Genomic DNA, 16,034 nt, shown 5'->3' with positions numbered 1-16,034 from the left:
GCTCCCCTAAAGAGGCCGTTCCTCCCCACATTCACCCCACACAATCGGCTCTCCAATTGAACCATCATTCTTTCCAATTTCCGTCTCATACTCTACAATGACCGAGATTCCTTCGTTGCCATTGCTGCCTATCCTTTGCGGGCTAACAGGTATCTGTTTGGTGGCGTTGTATAAAGCAATCTCACACCCATTGTTCCGCATACCAGGACCATTCCTAGCTAGGTTTACGAGGCTATGGCTTTTACGGGAGGCAGTCATTAGCCGATTCCCCTTCACAAATGTTAAGCTTCATAAAAAGTACGGTAAGTGATGTTCAGCTCTCCATATCCGGCGCTGCTGACACCCCAATCAAGGCCCTATAGTACGCATAGCTCCCAACGAATACAGCATTGATGACCCCGCGTCAGCAAAGATTATCTATGGCAGCGGCAAAGGCTTCATAAAGGTATCATTACTCTCCTGCTCCCAAGTAAACCGACGGGCAACGTTGAACTTACACATGGTTTAGTCGCCATGGTACGAAGCAAGTGGCAGTCCTTTGAGCCTAGTTCCTGGTCTTTTCTCCGAGCGAGATCCCACTCTTCACGCTGGGATCCGACGAAAAGTTGCGTCAGGGTATAGCATGACGAGTTTGGTGCAAATGGAGACATTTGTTGACGATTGCTCCGTCATTCTTCACCAGAGATTCTCAGAGTTCGCGGACTCGGGCACCACGATAGACCTGTGTCGCTGGATGCAATGTTATGCGTTTGACGTAATCGGAAATATCACTGTATGTTATATTCTATAGCGCTGATATTCGAACTAGATTTGCTTATATATTCCGTAGGTAGGAGAGAGATTCGGCTTTTTGGACCAAGGCGAAGACCTACAGTCGGTCATGGCTTCCATCGACGAATTTACGAAGTATGCAGTGCGGGTTGGGATATATGCACAATGGCACAAAATAATATTTCCTCTCTACATGCGATTTAAGAAGTTACCGGGACTGATCAACGTCCGTATGTTCGCGCATTCAAAATTGGAAAATCGATACGCCAAACTATTGTCAGACGATTTCAAGTCCGATGAATCAGGGCCTGCCGACTTTGTCACCAAACTCACTCGTATTCAATCTACGGATCCCAGCAAGATTAGCAAAGCTGAGATAGCTTCAGCTTGCACGACCAACATTGGCGCCGGTTCTGATACAACTTCGATATCTCTGTCGGCCGTTTTTTTCTTCCTATATACATATCCAGATACCCTTGCCCGCTTGAGGAGTGAGATAAACGAAAACATTGATCAAGGTCTGCTATCTGACCCCGTCAAATACGGAGAATCTACTCGGATGCCATATCTCCAGGCAGTCATCAAGGAAGCTCTTCGCATACATCCGGCAACAGGCTTGATACTTGGTCGTGTGGTGCCCAAAGGTGGCCAGAATTTGGCAGGGCAGTACTTTCCGGAAGGGGTAAGTATCAATCTCATTGTCTCTCAGCTTCCTCATGCTGGAGTGCTTATATCTTGCCCGCATAAATAGACCATTGTAGGAATCAACAGTTGGGTGGCACACCACAACACGGACATTTTCGGTTCCGATGTTGATGTCTTCCGACCTGAACGTTGGCTGGAAGAGCCTGAAATTGTCAGAAAGCGGGATAGTTATTCCATGACGGTAAGCGAAAGCTCTGCGCTGTTTTCAAGTGACTCCCTTGGAGCGCAAGACGTGATCTAATATCGCTAACGCGCACTCACTAGTTCGGAATGGGCTCAAGAATGTGTATTGGTAAGAATATCAGTCTGATGGAGATGTCCAAAGCTATCCCACAGATTCTGCGAAACTTTGAATTGGTTCCAGAGAATGGAACGCCATCGTGGGAACTTGACAATGTCTGGTTTGTGAAGCCGCGAGGTTTTCGCTGTCGCATTGAAAAATATAATAGAAACCAAAAGGCTTAAGCACTGGCAGTGTGCTATAAAGAGGCATTATGTGAGGGATTCGGGGTAGATTGAGTAGGGTTAACTACAATTTGTTGTACCTCGCCGCCTTCGCGGAGCCTTAATGTTCGCGATCAAATTTACGCTACGTATTTCAATCAAATTCAGATATCAAGGGCTCAAAGTCTCGATGCACGTAGGAGAGAATGTGTATTCCTATTTTTTTCTTAGTTCAAATTTTATAGTTCTTGAGTATTGTGCATCTGATTTACTCCTCCGCGACTGCATTGTGCTCTCCAACTCTGTGCTAAAGCTTCGCCAACCTGATAAATACAAAGATGGGTTGATAGAATATTCATAGCATGATACTATAATGGGATACATATTTAGATATCCAAGGGTAACTTGAACAGCTTTATAGCATTTGTTCTTCCAACCCGTTCCTTCTGGCCCTCGCCCAGCTCCACTGTGCGCCACCAGGCTTGAGCCACCTCCACCTGATCATAAGGTGTATCTGCAAAGCCTTAGAGGATTATCATGATAGATAGGTGCCAACTAACCTATCGAATACAAGCACTTGTCAACCCCGAGCTCATCTATGCAGTACTTGAGCCCCCTGGTGTTAAAGTTTCCAGATGTGGTTATGTAGACATTGTGCTGAAAGTAGTGGCGATAGTCTTCCCTCGACGGGCGCGTCTTCTTTTTAGATGGCTTGTTGTACCAGTGGCAAGCTCTCACAAGATTGAATGGAATGCTTGAAGAATGTTAGCATTGCTATATGCGAAAGTGCGCATGAATTACTTTTCCCCAAGATGACCAGCCACAATCTTGACACCCGGGAACCGGTCGAACATCCCTGGTAAGAAACTCAGCTCTAGTCATATCGCAAAGGGTTCAGTTTGATGTTACCTGAAGAACACATGGCGTAGATATGGAATGATAAGTCAAGATGAAATTGCACTGCGGCACCTAGAAGATGCGGTCGATCTCCGTATTTCATCCCAGTCTCCATCTCAGGCCCAATAGTGTAACGAGGATGAAAGTAGATGGGCACGTCAAGCTCTTCCACTTTCCTCCAGAATGGATCATACTTGTTCGTATCGAAATACTCCTTGCCGGTGCCGTCACCAGTGCTCTGGAAATCATTAACCAAGCCACCAAAGAATCCCAACTCCTTCACAGCCCGCTCGAGCTCGTGACTTGCTTGGGACGGATCATGCATGGATAAAGCTGCCAGGCCTCCAAATCGAGCTGGATTCTTGGCAACTTCTGATGCCAGCCAGTCATTTGTTTCTTGTGCGGTGGCTTCCGCTAGCCCCTTTTCTTGGATACCTTGACAGCCCGGCGCCGTGAGGGAAAGCAGCATGTACTCGACACCCTCATTGTCCATTGATTGGAGCCGTTTGCCATGTATATCCTGAAGGCGTGCTTTGTGTTCCTCAAAGAACTTCTCAGTAAAATCCTCTGGGCTCAGCTTGGCCAAGTCCTCTTTCAGTAGCCAAGCTGAGTTAGGACTGATGACGGCCTCCTCCACTGCGATTGTTCCTTTTCCAAGCATTTTGGTGGACTTAGCTGCTTTCAATTGTGAATGTATCACGTAATTTCTACGCCAGTATCTTTCGGATTTGGAGCGATATATGAGGAATTTGCTAGCCTTTTGTTGTCGGCATCATCGTTCCGGGCAACTGAGGGGATGGCTTCAAATTTCCCGACAACCTGACCATGCTCAATGGATATGTTCTGATCGGGCAGATTCAACTAAATTTTCAATTTTTGGAATCTAATCATCGGAAGTTGAGGACATGTGCTACTTTTGCCATGTAGTAACTAGCAGACATGAAGTGCTTCGGCTAAATACTACCGACAAGGCAAATACATCTTGCCTCCACCGCCGAAGACAATCAACACCTTGACTCAACTTATTTACACAAAACATTCACCATGGCGCATATTCAAGATCTAGCTGCTTTGATCAAGCCGGCCTATGTCGGAGGGCTGAAGCTTGATGATCGGATCAAGTTTCCCGAAACTGGTGTTTTTCAAGGTATGAATGGGCCCTCACGTTTCGAAGGCGACATTTTCCAGCTCGAGATTGACGGCACTATTCCTCCCGAAATCAGCGGAACCTTTTACCGTATTCAGCCTGACCACAGATTTCCGCCTCAATACGAAGACGACATCCACTTCAACGGCGACGGCAACATCACAGCCATTCGTATCGAAGGAGGTAACGCTGATTTCAAGCAGCGATATGCAAAGACAGATAGATATCTAGCCGAAACTGCGGCGAAGAAAAGTCTCTTCGGCCGCTACCGCAATCCCTATACCGATAACGAAGCAGTCAAGGGAGTCATTAGAACAGCGGCCAATACAAACATCATCTTCTGGAGAGGCATGCTGTTGGCGACGAAAGAGGATGGACCGCCTTATGCCATGGATCCTGTGACCCTGGAAACTATCGGACGATACGATTTCGATGGCCAAGTTCAATCACCAACATTCACTGCGCACCCGAAAATCGATCCTGAGACAGGTGAATTGGTTTGTTTTGGATATGAAGCTGGTGGTAATGGCAACGACGGATCTTTCGATATCGTCGTTTATACCATCAGCGCGGATGGTAAAAAGACTGAAGAGGCCTGGTATAAGGCACCCTTCTGCGGCATGATACACGATTGTGGAATTTCCAAGAACTATGTCGTTTTACCGATGACTCCATTAAAGTGCAGCACAGACCGCCTGGAGGCCGGTGGCAATCACTGGGCGTGGGACCCAAATGAAGACCAGTGGTATGCAATTGTACCAAGGAGAGGAGGAAAGCCGGAAGATATTGTGTGGCTGAGATCCGATAATGGTAGGTTACAGATGCTTCACGATAGGACGACGTTGGTACTAACAGTGAGTCAGCATTTCATGGCCACGTCGCAGGTTGCTATGAGAATGAAGATGGAAAGGTGGTCTTTGACCTGACTGTCGCCGATGGGAACGTCTTCTTCTTCTTCCCTCCAGAGAATGCGCCTCATACAGACTTGGCCAAGAGAAACGTACTCCAGAGCCCGACATGTCGGTGGATCTTTGACCCGCAAGCCCCTACGGGCTCAAGAGTACAACCAGAAGTACAGTGGGATACAAGTGGAGAGTTTTCCCGGATAGACGATCGTTATGTTTGCAAGAAGTACAACCATTTCTGGCAGGCTAGAATTGATCCTACTAGGAAATACGACGCAGCAGTTTGCGGATCGCCAGCTGGCGGGCTGTTCAATTGCATTGGCCATTACACGTGGAACGATCGAACAGAAGACGTATACTGGGCTGGGCCACGAGCAACCTTTCAAGAACCAACCTTCATTCCAAAGGAGGGCGGCACGGAAGGAGAAGGTTGGATTATTGCTCTTTTCAACCATCTTGATAAGCTTCGAAATGATATTGTCATCTTGGACGCTCTCAACGTGGCAGCTGGGCCAGTTGCAGCGATTCGTCTCCCATTCAAGCTACGCCTCGGCCTGCACGGTAACTTTGTTGATCAGCGCGATATCGATGTATGGAAAAGGCGAAGAGCGGCTGGAGGTGACGTGGGGCCAGTGAGGGCAGCTGAGAAGCCGCTAAAGTGGCAGCTCGAAGAGCTTCAACAATAGTACAGTCCCGTGCACTGTACAGAAATTCTTAGTTTTCTTGTCCATTTTGCTGGTCAATATCAAATCCAAGCCACTAGAGGGTAGTAGAAAAATTTTCCTGCATCCACAAAAACCCATCCATCGTAATCATCACATGCAAATCAAGTAGTACTCAAGAGGACTGAATGCCACCGTGAAGGGACGAACGAGATTGGATGGGAGATGGCACAGAAGTGGTCGAATATGCAGTGATGAGATGATCTAGCTCCTAGCACACTCTAGACGCACCGAGAAAAAAGTGAATAGGGCGATACTGCATGGAGAAAGAGATGGCACGAAAGGTGGTGATATAAGATGAAGCTACCTGAGTGCTATCCACGACATGGAGTGGTGGGGAACAGGATGACTCAGCAAATTGGAAGGCGGTCGGCGATCAGGCTCAGTGAGTGATCAGCTTGATTACATAATGATCACTGACTAGCTTAGACCGGTCAGGGGCGTGCGCAATTCTACTCAGGGAGCAAAAGCGGCGAGGGGGTGAGCACTAGAACGGAAGGAGAAGGCCAAGAGTTGCCAGACATTATCCGGTATATATGCTTAGACAAAGCGGTGGCGTTTTTAGTCCTGTTTTTCTGAACGACACACCAAATTAATAACTTGGATGCAGTGCGATTAGAAGCATATCCCCGCTCTACTCAATCTAAGTGATCTCGAAAACCCTATGATTTAGCTCTCGGGTATATGCTTGAGGTATATGCAGCCAAGCACCGCTTAGTGTATAACTGACAATGCATCGTGAAGATTATTTAACCCTGCAGAGGCGCCTTATAGTGTTGATGTGGCTACCCAATACCCCACCTCTCGGGAGTTGTACTGACCGCAAGATTGCTGATGCTCCAGCGTAGAGACCAGTATAGCTGGGGGGGTCGGTTCCAAGCTTCACTTGAACCCCTCCAATGCACGAGATGATAATGATTAATATGAGATGCGAAGCTGTATTATGATGCACAATATCCCGAAAAATACAAAAAGCTAAGCCAAAATCACACCAAAATCACACCAAAAACATAAAAATCATCCAGCGCCGCTGCCATTACTGATATCACTGCGCCCGCCAACCACCCTCCCCCGAGAAATACCTATAGTCACCAGAATGCGGCACATTTGCCGTGATTCGAACCCCATTCGACCAAGTGATCTCCATAGTAGACCCGCTGATAATCGCGGTAAAGGGCTCACGCACACGGAGGGAATGGCGGATATTTTCGACCTCCTTCCAGGGGATATTCACAACAGCCGGAGCATGTTGGAAGGTCGCGGCTGGTTTTGATCGCGGGTTCTCGAATACCCATTGCTCGCCTTTGATCGTGAATACGCCGGCCAGGGACTGGTCATCCTGGTACGTCATGGAGCCGAGCCATTGAGGCATGACTACTTAGATGGTTAGAGGGGAGATGGTTCTACCAGGGCGAAGGGGTGAGGGTGAAATGCTTACTGGGCTTGATGTGAGGGAAGTTTAGGAAGAATATGAGGCTGTGGAGAGAGATCAGAGATTAGATGTGGAGAAGTTCGTTCCCCTTGAGTAGGTTTTGTACGCCTAGAAGGATACGATGGAAGGTGAGATGGGCCGAGCGACCGTGCTAACAATGCATGGTTTTTGTAATCTGTGCAGCTGAGGCATCCAGTGAAAAGCAACAAGCAGCTCATATCTTCCACTAGCCTTTCACACCGCTCCTTTTCGGGGTGGCGTGTCTAGGCATTGCGAGGCCCACGGGCTGAATCTTCAGGGGAGAGAAGGAAGCGCTAATAGTGGCCCTCAGGCCAAGCATACCGGCAACTCATACGAACCCAAGTCGGCGAACAGAGAGGAGACATCAAGATCGGAAATCGTAGGGATCGTCACATATTCTCCCGATCAAGTGGGGAAACAATGGGTATGTTCCGCGATCTCAGCCAATAGTTAGGTGCAGGTTCATTTTTGCTTTGCCTACAAACACCGATTGACTCGCAGCAAATTTAGTAAATTACCGCTTCCAAAAGTGGGCTAAGACATCCGCTTTTCCCTCCAGAGACAAAGACCACAAAGAATTCCAATATTGCACCGTCGCGGGTTCTCCCTTCAGTCCCGGTGCTGTGAGCTTCGACAACCCGATATGACGATCGTAGCTCTCCACCCCGCGTGTTAACCGTTTGTCCCCTCTGCCGGCAAATTCAAAAAGAAGTTGGGAACAGGAAGCCGGCGATCTGCCCTCGGACCGTTCGTTCTAGGTCTAGACTGTCACTCATAGGAGTTCGTAGATCTTCCGCTCCTGGAACGATATTACCTTGATAGACATAGTACTGCTTTGGGTTAGTACTGTAACATGAAACCCACTGCGAGGAACCACTGCGGCCGTATGGGTTGATTATTAATATCGCCTAGCGCGTGGACTAGAGCACACATTCGCTCAAGGGTATTGTTAAGTCCATTATGATGGCGTTGAAAGGGGATCGCCTCTCCATCAGTTCCTCCTAGAGACAAACGGTGACTTCGAGAGCAATAGTATCAGCGCAGCCTTCGCCACGTTTATATCATTAATTCATTCGGTCAGGGTTGTGAATGCCCATCACTACTATGGCCACCCGGAAACGACCCGTTGTTCATCCATAGCGATGCAACAAAATCAAGCCACGCGACTTCTTCATATAAGTCCAATGGACCGTCCCTATTCCAATCCAGGCCATATGGCCCAATATTGGCCCAAGAAAACGGAAGTGGCCATTCGATATCGGCATCAACATCAAGTACCACCAATGTCGATTTGTGTTGGCATATCGCTTTGATCAATCCCGTGAGATAAGTAGTATTAACTAACGAGCGCTCAATAGAGATCTTGCTGTCATTGGATCATGGGACAATCTTGGATGGTTCTTGCGTGTCGATATACAGTTTCGCCTGGGAATCCCCTTCCATAGCGCGTGTGCTGACCGAATCAATAGACAAAAAGACATCGAACAGTCGAGACCAGCTAGGAGTTCATGGCTTTGAAACGCTTGAGCTTGGGAATTGAGACTTTGGTACCTCGCCACGGGGACAAACGAAGGCTTGCGCGAGAAGAGCAGCTCTTGCATATTGTCTGTCAACTAACCTGACCCATCTTTGTATTCGTGGATATAGGAAGGGTCTTGACCGTGAGCATGATATACAAATGCATGTGTCAAAAGCCTCATTATGATTCGGGGTTACTGAATTTGAGAGACTTAACTGGGATTGACGAGTTGATTCTCAATGGTGAGCATGTCAAGGACCCAATAAACAATGAGCATTTACTGTGGAAGATTGGGGAGATTGGAAATGATGTTTCATCTCAATATCACGGCGATGAATGAAACAAGGGTTGATTGATATAGTACTCTATGATTATAAATTCTGTTTCTATCCTATCTATGCCACATTAACTGATTCCTGTAGACAAGCTCAACCCAACGGAGGAGTAAGCAAACCACTACCAGGCAAAGCAAGCCCAACCCCCTGACCCTTCAAATCCTCACCAGCAAAGAACAACAGCACAGCTTCAGCAGCAGCCTTGGAATCATCATCATCATCCATGCCAGGAACAAGCGAACGATTAATCAACTCCAAATACCCAGCAACGACATCAGCCGGCCAATTCGCTCTCCTTCCAAATTCCTGCGAAAGCTCCCCGTTAACGAAAGTATCAAACTCAAAATGACCTTGATACGTCAAAACCCGGCCGGGGTTATAAAGACCCTGAATAGCGCACTGGGCACTACTCCCAATATTACACCACGGAGCCGGCAAAGAAACATCCGTCTCCCCAGTAGCTGCAACAGCTTCAGGCGTAGGAACAACCCTATCACCATGAATTAGCTGAATCCGGAATGGATTCAGCGCCGAAGCACGCGCAAGAGGCGGGAAGCGCGCCGTGAATGACGGGTCGAGAGTGATGGGCTGGATACCCATTTCGAAGCCAGCTTGCGAGTGCGCGACGTGGAATGACGATTCCAGTGAGGTTTGGTCCTTGGAGAGAAGTGCTTGGGCTATGATCTGGTGACCAAAGCAGGAGCCGAAGATCTTAACGTGCGGGTAGTCTGCATGCACTGATTGGATGAAGGCTTGCAGCTCGTGGATCCAGGGCAGGTCTTCGTAGGCTGAGGATGCTGAGCCTGTGATTAGGATTGCATCTATCGGGCCAAGTGGTCCGCCGGCATGAGGCTCTGCCGGGGTCTTTGGACTGTTTCGTAGAGTCTCGAGTGGTGGTAGGGTCCTGCCTCCGGCGTCGAAGGCCGTTACGGTTACGGCTACTGGGCCATGTTGGAGGGTTGTGCCTGCGCTCTTGTTAAGGCGTGTTGCTGCTGCTTGAAGGAGGACGCGGAATTGAGAGCTGTATAGACCCCGCTCTTTGTATACTGATAAGCAGGGGACGTCTGCGTCTAGCACGGCGACGTGGATGTTGTTCGCCATAAGGAATGTATTAAGATATGTATAAAACGAAGAGTGAATGTATATATGCCAAAAAGAACTTGATGCCCAGATCGCATCTACATACCTAATGAGAATTTCTCTGAGTCATCTGGTGGAGCTGTCATTTCCTAATGAGGAAATCGAATCCTTGTCGGAAGAGCATCTGGTTGGTCCGTCGTTCTGTTAGTAACAGAATGAAAGATATAAGCTCATGGGGAGTTTGTTGACGACAGGGATATGCAGCGAAGTAGACATGAAATCACAAAAAGGCTATGGCAATTAGTTTATGGGGTTATCTGGGTAGCAATTCTCAACGCCATAGAAAGCCGAATAAGAGATGATCCTCTCCGGCCGGTAAAAGGTGGTGATAGCTTCAAAATTTCCCTTTGTAGGCTATAGTAGTGAGTGTGAAAAAAATATTATATATGCCTGAGACCGGGATTATGCCTGTGATGCCAGGCCTCTGTTGCTTCGCTTGCCAGGTTCTGGTCCTGTAGCTTGGATAGGCGCTTCAAGGTATAGAATGCAGACCACCTTTCAACACATTAACAGAGGATATTTCACTAAGTCAAGTGACAGTCCAAGGGGTTAGGTAGAGATGTGACGAATAACAATAACTAGGACAAAAAAGCCAAGACCTTTCCTGGGGGACCAGCCTGTAGACGAGACCATGCGATTTTAGCCCTAAAAACCTGCCATAAGCCAGCGAACAAAAGCCGAAGTCACTTCTCGACCGATAGATTGTTCCTGATTTTGCATGAGATGATCGACTAGGTGGGTTCTCGATCAGCATAAAGTTGCGTCTTCGATATGCAGCATGCTGGTTCGCTACGCTTCCAAGGTCGATCCGGTATTTCATGGGATGGAGGCATATAAGATATCGGCCGAGAATTACGCGAGAATAGGATAGACGCGTACCGAATAATGTAGAGTGTAGTGTGTAGTGCAACGTGGGTGCTGTAGGCCTCTATTGCGGCTCATCACATAGCCGGTGTCATTGTCACATTATACTTATTTCACTGACATCGACTACATGCATACTCTATATTCTAACTGATACGGAGTACTACCATACTACTATACTGTACTCTGTGCTAATATACTCTTAAATCTCGTACAAACATCTACTCCTACCCTGACAAAATATTCGTGATCGGCCCTTGTCATCACAACATCGGACCCCGCAAATTGCGCCATCCCACCCCGAACCTCCCAATCAGCTCAATTTGGTCACTTAACTATACCTATATACTACATAATTAACTATTCTGAAGTTATTCGGTGGATCTCGCACGCCATACAATCCACATCATTCCTCACTGAGTATCACGGATTATCACGGATTATCACTGTTCATTGCACATGTAATACAAGTATAAATAACCCGAGGACCCTCGTCATACATTACTCTATAGCCACACCACTTCCTTTCCCTGCTCTACAAGCCCTCCAAAATGGCACCCGCTCTTACAGGCGACCTCCCAACAGCTCCGCACAACCTAGGTGGTCCTATCTCCAAGGATATCTTCCCAGATGGGCTAAAAACCACCGGGCAGCACCCCCCTCTCTACGACGAGCTCGTCCCCTTCGACCAGTTCCCGCGCCAGATTACCGGCCCTACTGTCTGGAAAGCCGAGGATTATCGCGAGAACCCGGAGAAGTGGACGCATACTTTCAACGAGGAGCAGGTAGCCGAGCTGAGTGCTGCGGCAGATGCTTTCCTTGCTTCTAAGACACCTTTGACTGGCATTTCGAAGGTGAGATATTAAGTCTAGGGAGAACAAAAGAAAAGACAGAGTAAAGCTAACATGATCCAATTTGTTGTATAGAGCAACTTCCAGCTCCCAAAGCTAGCAGATTATCTCCACAAGCTACGCGCAGATCTCATTGACGGAAAGGGCTTTATTCTATTCAAGGGCTTCCCTGTCCAGAAATGGGGCAACCACAAGTCTGCCGTGGCATACATGGGTCTGGGTACATACCTCGGCTACTTCGTCAGCCAGAACAGTCGCGGCCATGTACTCGGCCACGTCAAGGATCTCGGCGAGGATTCGACGCAGATCGATAAGGTCCGAATCTACCGCACCAACGCTCGGTATGTACCTTACCCGATTAGAAGCAAGCAAGCAAGAAAGAAAAAGAGCCTTTACTTACCACATATAAAAATAGCCAATACTTCCACGCCGACGACTCAGATATAGTCGGCCTCCTCTGCATAGCCAAAGCCCTAGAAGGCGGCGAAAGCGACCTAGTCTCCTCCCACAACGTCTACAACACCCTCGCAGCCGAACGCCCAGACGTCCTAAAAACCCTAATCTCCCCAATCTGGTACTTCGACCGCAAAGGCGAAACCTCAACCGGCCAAGAAGAATACATCCGCACAAGCGTAATCTACCTAGAGCGCAGCGCAGCCGAAACAGGCATCGAGCCGCGCGTCTACACAAAATGGGACCCCTACTACGTCCGCTCTCTGAGCCGCTTCAGCGACGCCGGCATCATTCCCCCTCTGAGCGCAGAGCAACTCGAGGCATTGAAGGTCCTGGAGGAGACTTGTGTGCGGCTTTCGTTGCATATGGTTCTTGATATTGGGGATATTCAGTTCCTGTCTAATGCGCATATTTTGCATGCGCGGACGGCTTATACGGATCATGCGCCGCCTAAGCCTAGACGGCATCTTATGCGGCTCTGGTTGGCTACGCCTGAGGAGGAGGGTGGCTGGAGGTTGCCTTTCTGGGATAGTAATGAGAAGAAGAGGGGAGGTATCCAGGTTGATGATCAGGCGCCTGTTGCGCCTTTGGATGCTGAGTAGTTAGGGAGGTAGTTTGGGTGTATGTGTATGCTTGGATTATGAGAATGATACCTTTTTCACTTCTTTTATTGATTTGGTTTAGCTATGACGAAGTTGTTCAGAAAGAAACAACATTGGTTGAATATAGCTGAATCCAAAAACTACTGTACTTGGACAAGATAAATAAATCATAAATCATTGATCTGGGTATCCATGCACAATGCACCACCTCCCAACGCCAAAAAAAATACATAGTAACAGTAACCTAATGCACAATCTTATAACTGCCACCGCTAACGACCTCCAACTTGCCCCTAGAAACCATCCCCCCAAGGAACTCCCTCAGCTCCTCATTACTAAACGGAAACCCACCAGGAACGACAATCTTCAGCATCATAACAATATTCTGCAACGGCATAGGACCCTGATTCGTAAGCATGCCAACAATAAACTGCCAATGCAAATTCATCTTCTCCATAGCAGCCGCTTCGGCAGATTCTTTCGCCGCAGCAGCTGCCGCTGCTTCTGCTGCTGCGGCTGCATTGGCACCGTCGTCGTCTTCGTCTTCTGCGCCTTCGGGACCGGTGATGCCGCCTCCGGCGGAGGTTTGGGCTGCGTCTTCGCTGGGTAGGATTTCCAGAACACGGAAGGTGTCGCGGTGGGGTTCTATCAGGATGCGTTTGCTTACCCAGAATAAGCAGGCGCTGCGAACAAGGGCTGGGGTCATTGACAGAGTGTCGGATAGTTCGGTGACTGTTTTTGTGACTGGTTCGTTGGGATCCGTGTCGGTGTCGGTGTCGGAGTTGAAGGCGTAGATTACCGTTGCTTGCCAGGTTGTGACTTCGCCGACGAAGCTGTGGTTTTCTAGCTCGAGTTCGACTGTTACTTGGCCTAAGCCGTTGCGCCAGTTGAGTTTGCGCGAAGCTTTGAGGGCTTCGAAGCCGGTGGCGTAGCTTTCTTGTAGCTTGGCAATTTCGTGGGGGACCTTGAATTCTTGTTCCTGGATCTCGGGCCAGAAGAAGCGGGATAGAATCTTGGCGTGGAGTTCTGTGGACTCTGGTTGCACATGTCTGTTGGCCGTGGCGGCTGAGCGAGGTTTTGAATGGCTCTGCTTCTGCACGGAGATGTTGAGACGTCTGGAATCTGAGATATCCCGGAGCATGACCTCGCACGCTTGCAGTGCTGAGTCGCCGAATCGGACCTTGAGTAGTTCCAGGACTGTGATTTCCTGGTCATAGTTTTTGCGATTCTGGATCAGGCGGTCTGCGAGGAGAGTCTGCATTTCCTTCACAAAGGTCTCTTTCGAGTCAAACAGGCTGACCAGGCTGTCAATGACATCGGCACTCTTTGACTTTCGATAGTCCGGAGCTGCATCCACTGGGTCAGGTACCCAGTTCAAGTCGTCAAAGTCCAGTTCGCCCTTGTTGCTCCGCATGGAGTGCTGGTGTACCTTGGTCAGCTCTGTCGATAGTTCTGACAAAGTGTCGCCTGCATTGGTCGTTGTAGAGTCGGCCAACAGGCCACCGACAATGACCTTGACGGTATCATCGCGGTCTCTCAGGTAACGTCTGATAGGTCGAGCGATACGATCAAGCAGAACACCCTTGGGGTCGAGTAGATGGAAGGCTCGAATGATGGAGATGTACACCTGCAAGATTTCGACAGTGGAAGCTCCAGGATGCAGCAACCGTTGTTGCAGCATATTGATAAATGACTGCGTAACATGTGTTCTCGACGTAGTATGTGTAGTGAAGTGCCGCAGATCTTCCACCGCTCCACTGCTCGCAGGCCATTCAACGACCACGTCGAAAAGCTCACTAACCCGAAGCGCACCTAAGCGGGCGATTCCCATATCCTGCCACTTTTCCACATCACCAAAGCTCACATCCAAGGCCCCAGTCTGGGTTCCTGATTGTTCGGAATGAATGATGGCCAAGACCTGTACCGCGAGCCGGGCGAAGACATTCTCTATCCATTGTCGCAGGTGTTGTGGCGCTGATGTTGGTGCGTCCCACTGGCCGGTGTATGCAGCAGAAATGAAGTCCGACATCATAACATTCATCACCTTCGCAAACACCTTCTGGGCTTTCTCGGCACCAAGTCCAACGAGCTGCAGACCATTGAGGAAAGCTAGAAGTCGATCTCGGGCAACTGTCACTCGATGGTCTTCCCCCTCAACCATCATGTGTGCTCGAGCCTCAGTGGTTTCTTGCCTCCAGTCTTTGTACGAGACGGAGTACGCTCGATCCACCTCCATCTCATCAACGCTCATTTTCTCCATATTCGAATCCCCATCCACGGTATCAATACCCAAAATAGTGACAGCATCTCGCGTGAGTTCGTTTGCAAGAAGCGGTGAAATCTGCCGCCATGGCAGAGAATATGAAACGACCGTATGAAAGGCCCGTTGTAATTGAGCCAAGAATCCGGCTTGGTGGGGTGTCGGAATCAAAGGAAGAAGGTAGTGCACGACGGGCGCCAGATAGACTCGACGGGCAAGCTGTAAGCAATCAACGATGGTCCGGAGGAGACCTTCCTTCTCCGAGCTCCCAAGAAGCTATAATACAGTCAGCACATGTAGTGGGAATATCACAGACAGCAGGGAACTTACCTCGGACAGCCCATCCCGAAGATTAACCAGAAAATGCCTCCGAATATCACACCCATATCCATCAAACAGCGTCCACGGACAATTCCGCACTAGGCAATCCAGCGCCTCTGCTGTCTCCTTCGACGGCGGGCTGAGCCGGTTCCATTGCTTCAGCACTTCACTCCCATCCGTATTCCTGTAGTCATAGAGCAGTTGGAAGCCGAGGTTGGGCACAGACAAGAATTCGCTCGCCACAAGTCGCGCCTGCTCCAATGTTTCCTCGTCCGGCGAGTCTGTCGATCCTCCAACAGTGGCAAATGAATTGGGCAATGAGTCTGCCTTGAACGTCGAAGTTGAGCCTGTCGAGCTATGGAAGGACGTTGTGGGTGTGTGGTCGTTTTCGTGTTTCGGGGTTGACTTCGACTTCGCCGGGGCTTCTAGGGACGCGGGGGAGAAGACGGAGCCAAACACACGCCTACGTCCCACGTTGAGGGGAACGGTTGATAGCATTGTAACCATCAGACATTGGGCATGGTATGGTATAGCTTTGTTTGTGTGTCGCGCCGTTGGGTTCGTCTTTTACCGGATTGGACTTGGGGAATGTTTAGATGATATCGCGTGGTCACGTGTAGTTCTATAGCTTCAGGCCCCACTCTA

General features: G+C 49.0%; 7 protein-coding genes across 7 annotated transcripts; 3 read left to right on the top strand and 4 right to left on the bottom strand.

Moving 5' to 3' along the window:
• Nucleotides 1–97: 97 nt before the first annotated feature.
• Nucleotides 98–1,941, top strand: PENARI_c029G00886 (cytochrome P450; the record flags this gene model as incomplete). Its single annotated transcript, XM_022636267.1, has 7 exons — nt 98–302; nt 354–445; nt 509–772; nt 830–1,453; nt 1,523–1,657; nt 1,741–1,881; nt 1,936–1,941. The coding sequence occupies 7 exons, from the start codon at nt 98–100 to the stop codon at nt 1,939–1,941; spliced, it is 1,467 nt and encodes a 488-aa protein (XP_022483862.1).
• A 365-nt stretch (nt 1,942–2,306) lies between these two features.
• PENARI_c029G10030 (amidohydrolase family protein) lies at nt 2,307–3,478 on the bottom strand (the record flags this gene model as incomplete). Its single annotated transcript, XM_022636335.1, has 4 exons — nt 2,307–2,434; nt 2,481–2,674; nt 2,722–2,776; nt 2,830–3,478. 4 exons carry the CDS (start codon nt 3,476–3,478, stop codon nt 2,307–2,309), a joined length of 1,026 nt encoding a protein of 341 aa, XP_022483850.1.
• Nucleotides 3,479–3,861: 383 nt separating this feature from the next.
• Nucleotides 3,862–5,555, top strand: PENARI_c029G08258 (carotenoid oxygenase family protein; the record flags this gene model as incomplete). The annotated part of the gene is made up of 2 exons (XM_022636318.1): nt 3,862–4,774; nt 4,828–5,555. 2 exons carry the CDS (start codon nt 3,862–3,864, stop codon nt 5,553–5,555), a joined length of 1,641 nt encoding a protein of 546 aa, XP_022483867.1.
• A 1,081-nt stretch (nt 5,556–6,636) lies between these two features.
• Nucleotides 6,637–6,963, bottom strand: PENARI_c029G09295 (uncharacterized protein; the record flags this gene model as incomplete). The annotated part of the gene is made up of 1 exon (XM_022636326.1): nt 6,637–6,963. One exon carries the CDS (start codon nt 6,961–6,963, stop codon nt 6,637–6,639), a length of 327 nt encoding a protein of 108 aa, XP_022483855.1.
• Nucleotides 6,964–8,991: 2,028 nt separating this feature from the next.
• Nucleotides 8,992–9,999, bottom strand: PENARI_c029G07322 (type 1 glutamine amidotransferase; the record flags this gene model as incomplete). The annotated part of the gene is made up of 1 exon (XM_022636312.1): nt 8,992–9,999. One exon carries the CDS (start codon nt 9,997–9,999, stop codon nt 8,992–8,994), a length of 1,008 nt encoding a protein of 335 aa, XP_022483798.1.
• A 1,454-nt stretch (nt 10,000–11,453) lies between these two features.
• PENARI_c029G10189 (TauD/TfdA family dioxygenase) lies at nt 11,454–12,808 on the top strand (the record flags this gene model as incomplete). The annotated part of the gene is made up of 3 exons (XM_022636337.1): nt 11,454–11,756; nt 11,829–12,094; nt 12,169–12,808. 3 exons carry the CDS (start codon nt 11,454–11,456, stop codon nt 12,806–12,808), a joined length of 1,209 nt encoding a protein of 402 aa, XP_022483816.1.
• Nucleotides 12,809–13,052: 244 nt separating this feature from the next.
• Nucleotides 13,053–15,887, bottom strand: PENARI_c029G05036 (anaphase promoting complex subunit 2; the record flags this gene model as incomplete). The annotated part of the gene is made up of 2 exons (XM_022636296.1): nt 13,053–15,344; nt 15,399–15,887. The coding sequence occupies 2 exons, from the start codon at nt 15,885–15,887 to the stop codon at nt 13,053–13,055; spliced, it is 2,781 nt and encodes a 926-aa protein (XP_022483810.1).
• Between the last annotated feature and the right edge of the window lie 147 nt (nt 15,888–16,034).

This window comes from Penicillium arizonense (assembly GCF_001773325.1).
Source record: "Penicillium arizonense strain CBS 141311 chromosome Unknown PENARI_contig029, whole genome shotgun sequence".
Lineage (NCBI taxonomy): Eukaryota > Fungi > Ascomycota > Eurotiomycetes > Eurotiales > Aspergillaceae > Penicillium > Penicillium arizonense.
The sequence above is the reverse complement of the archived record's forward strand: the minus strand, read 5'-3'. Positions and strand labels throughout refer to the sequence as shown.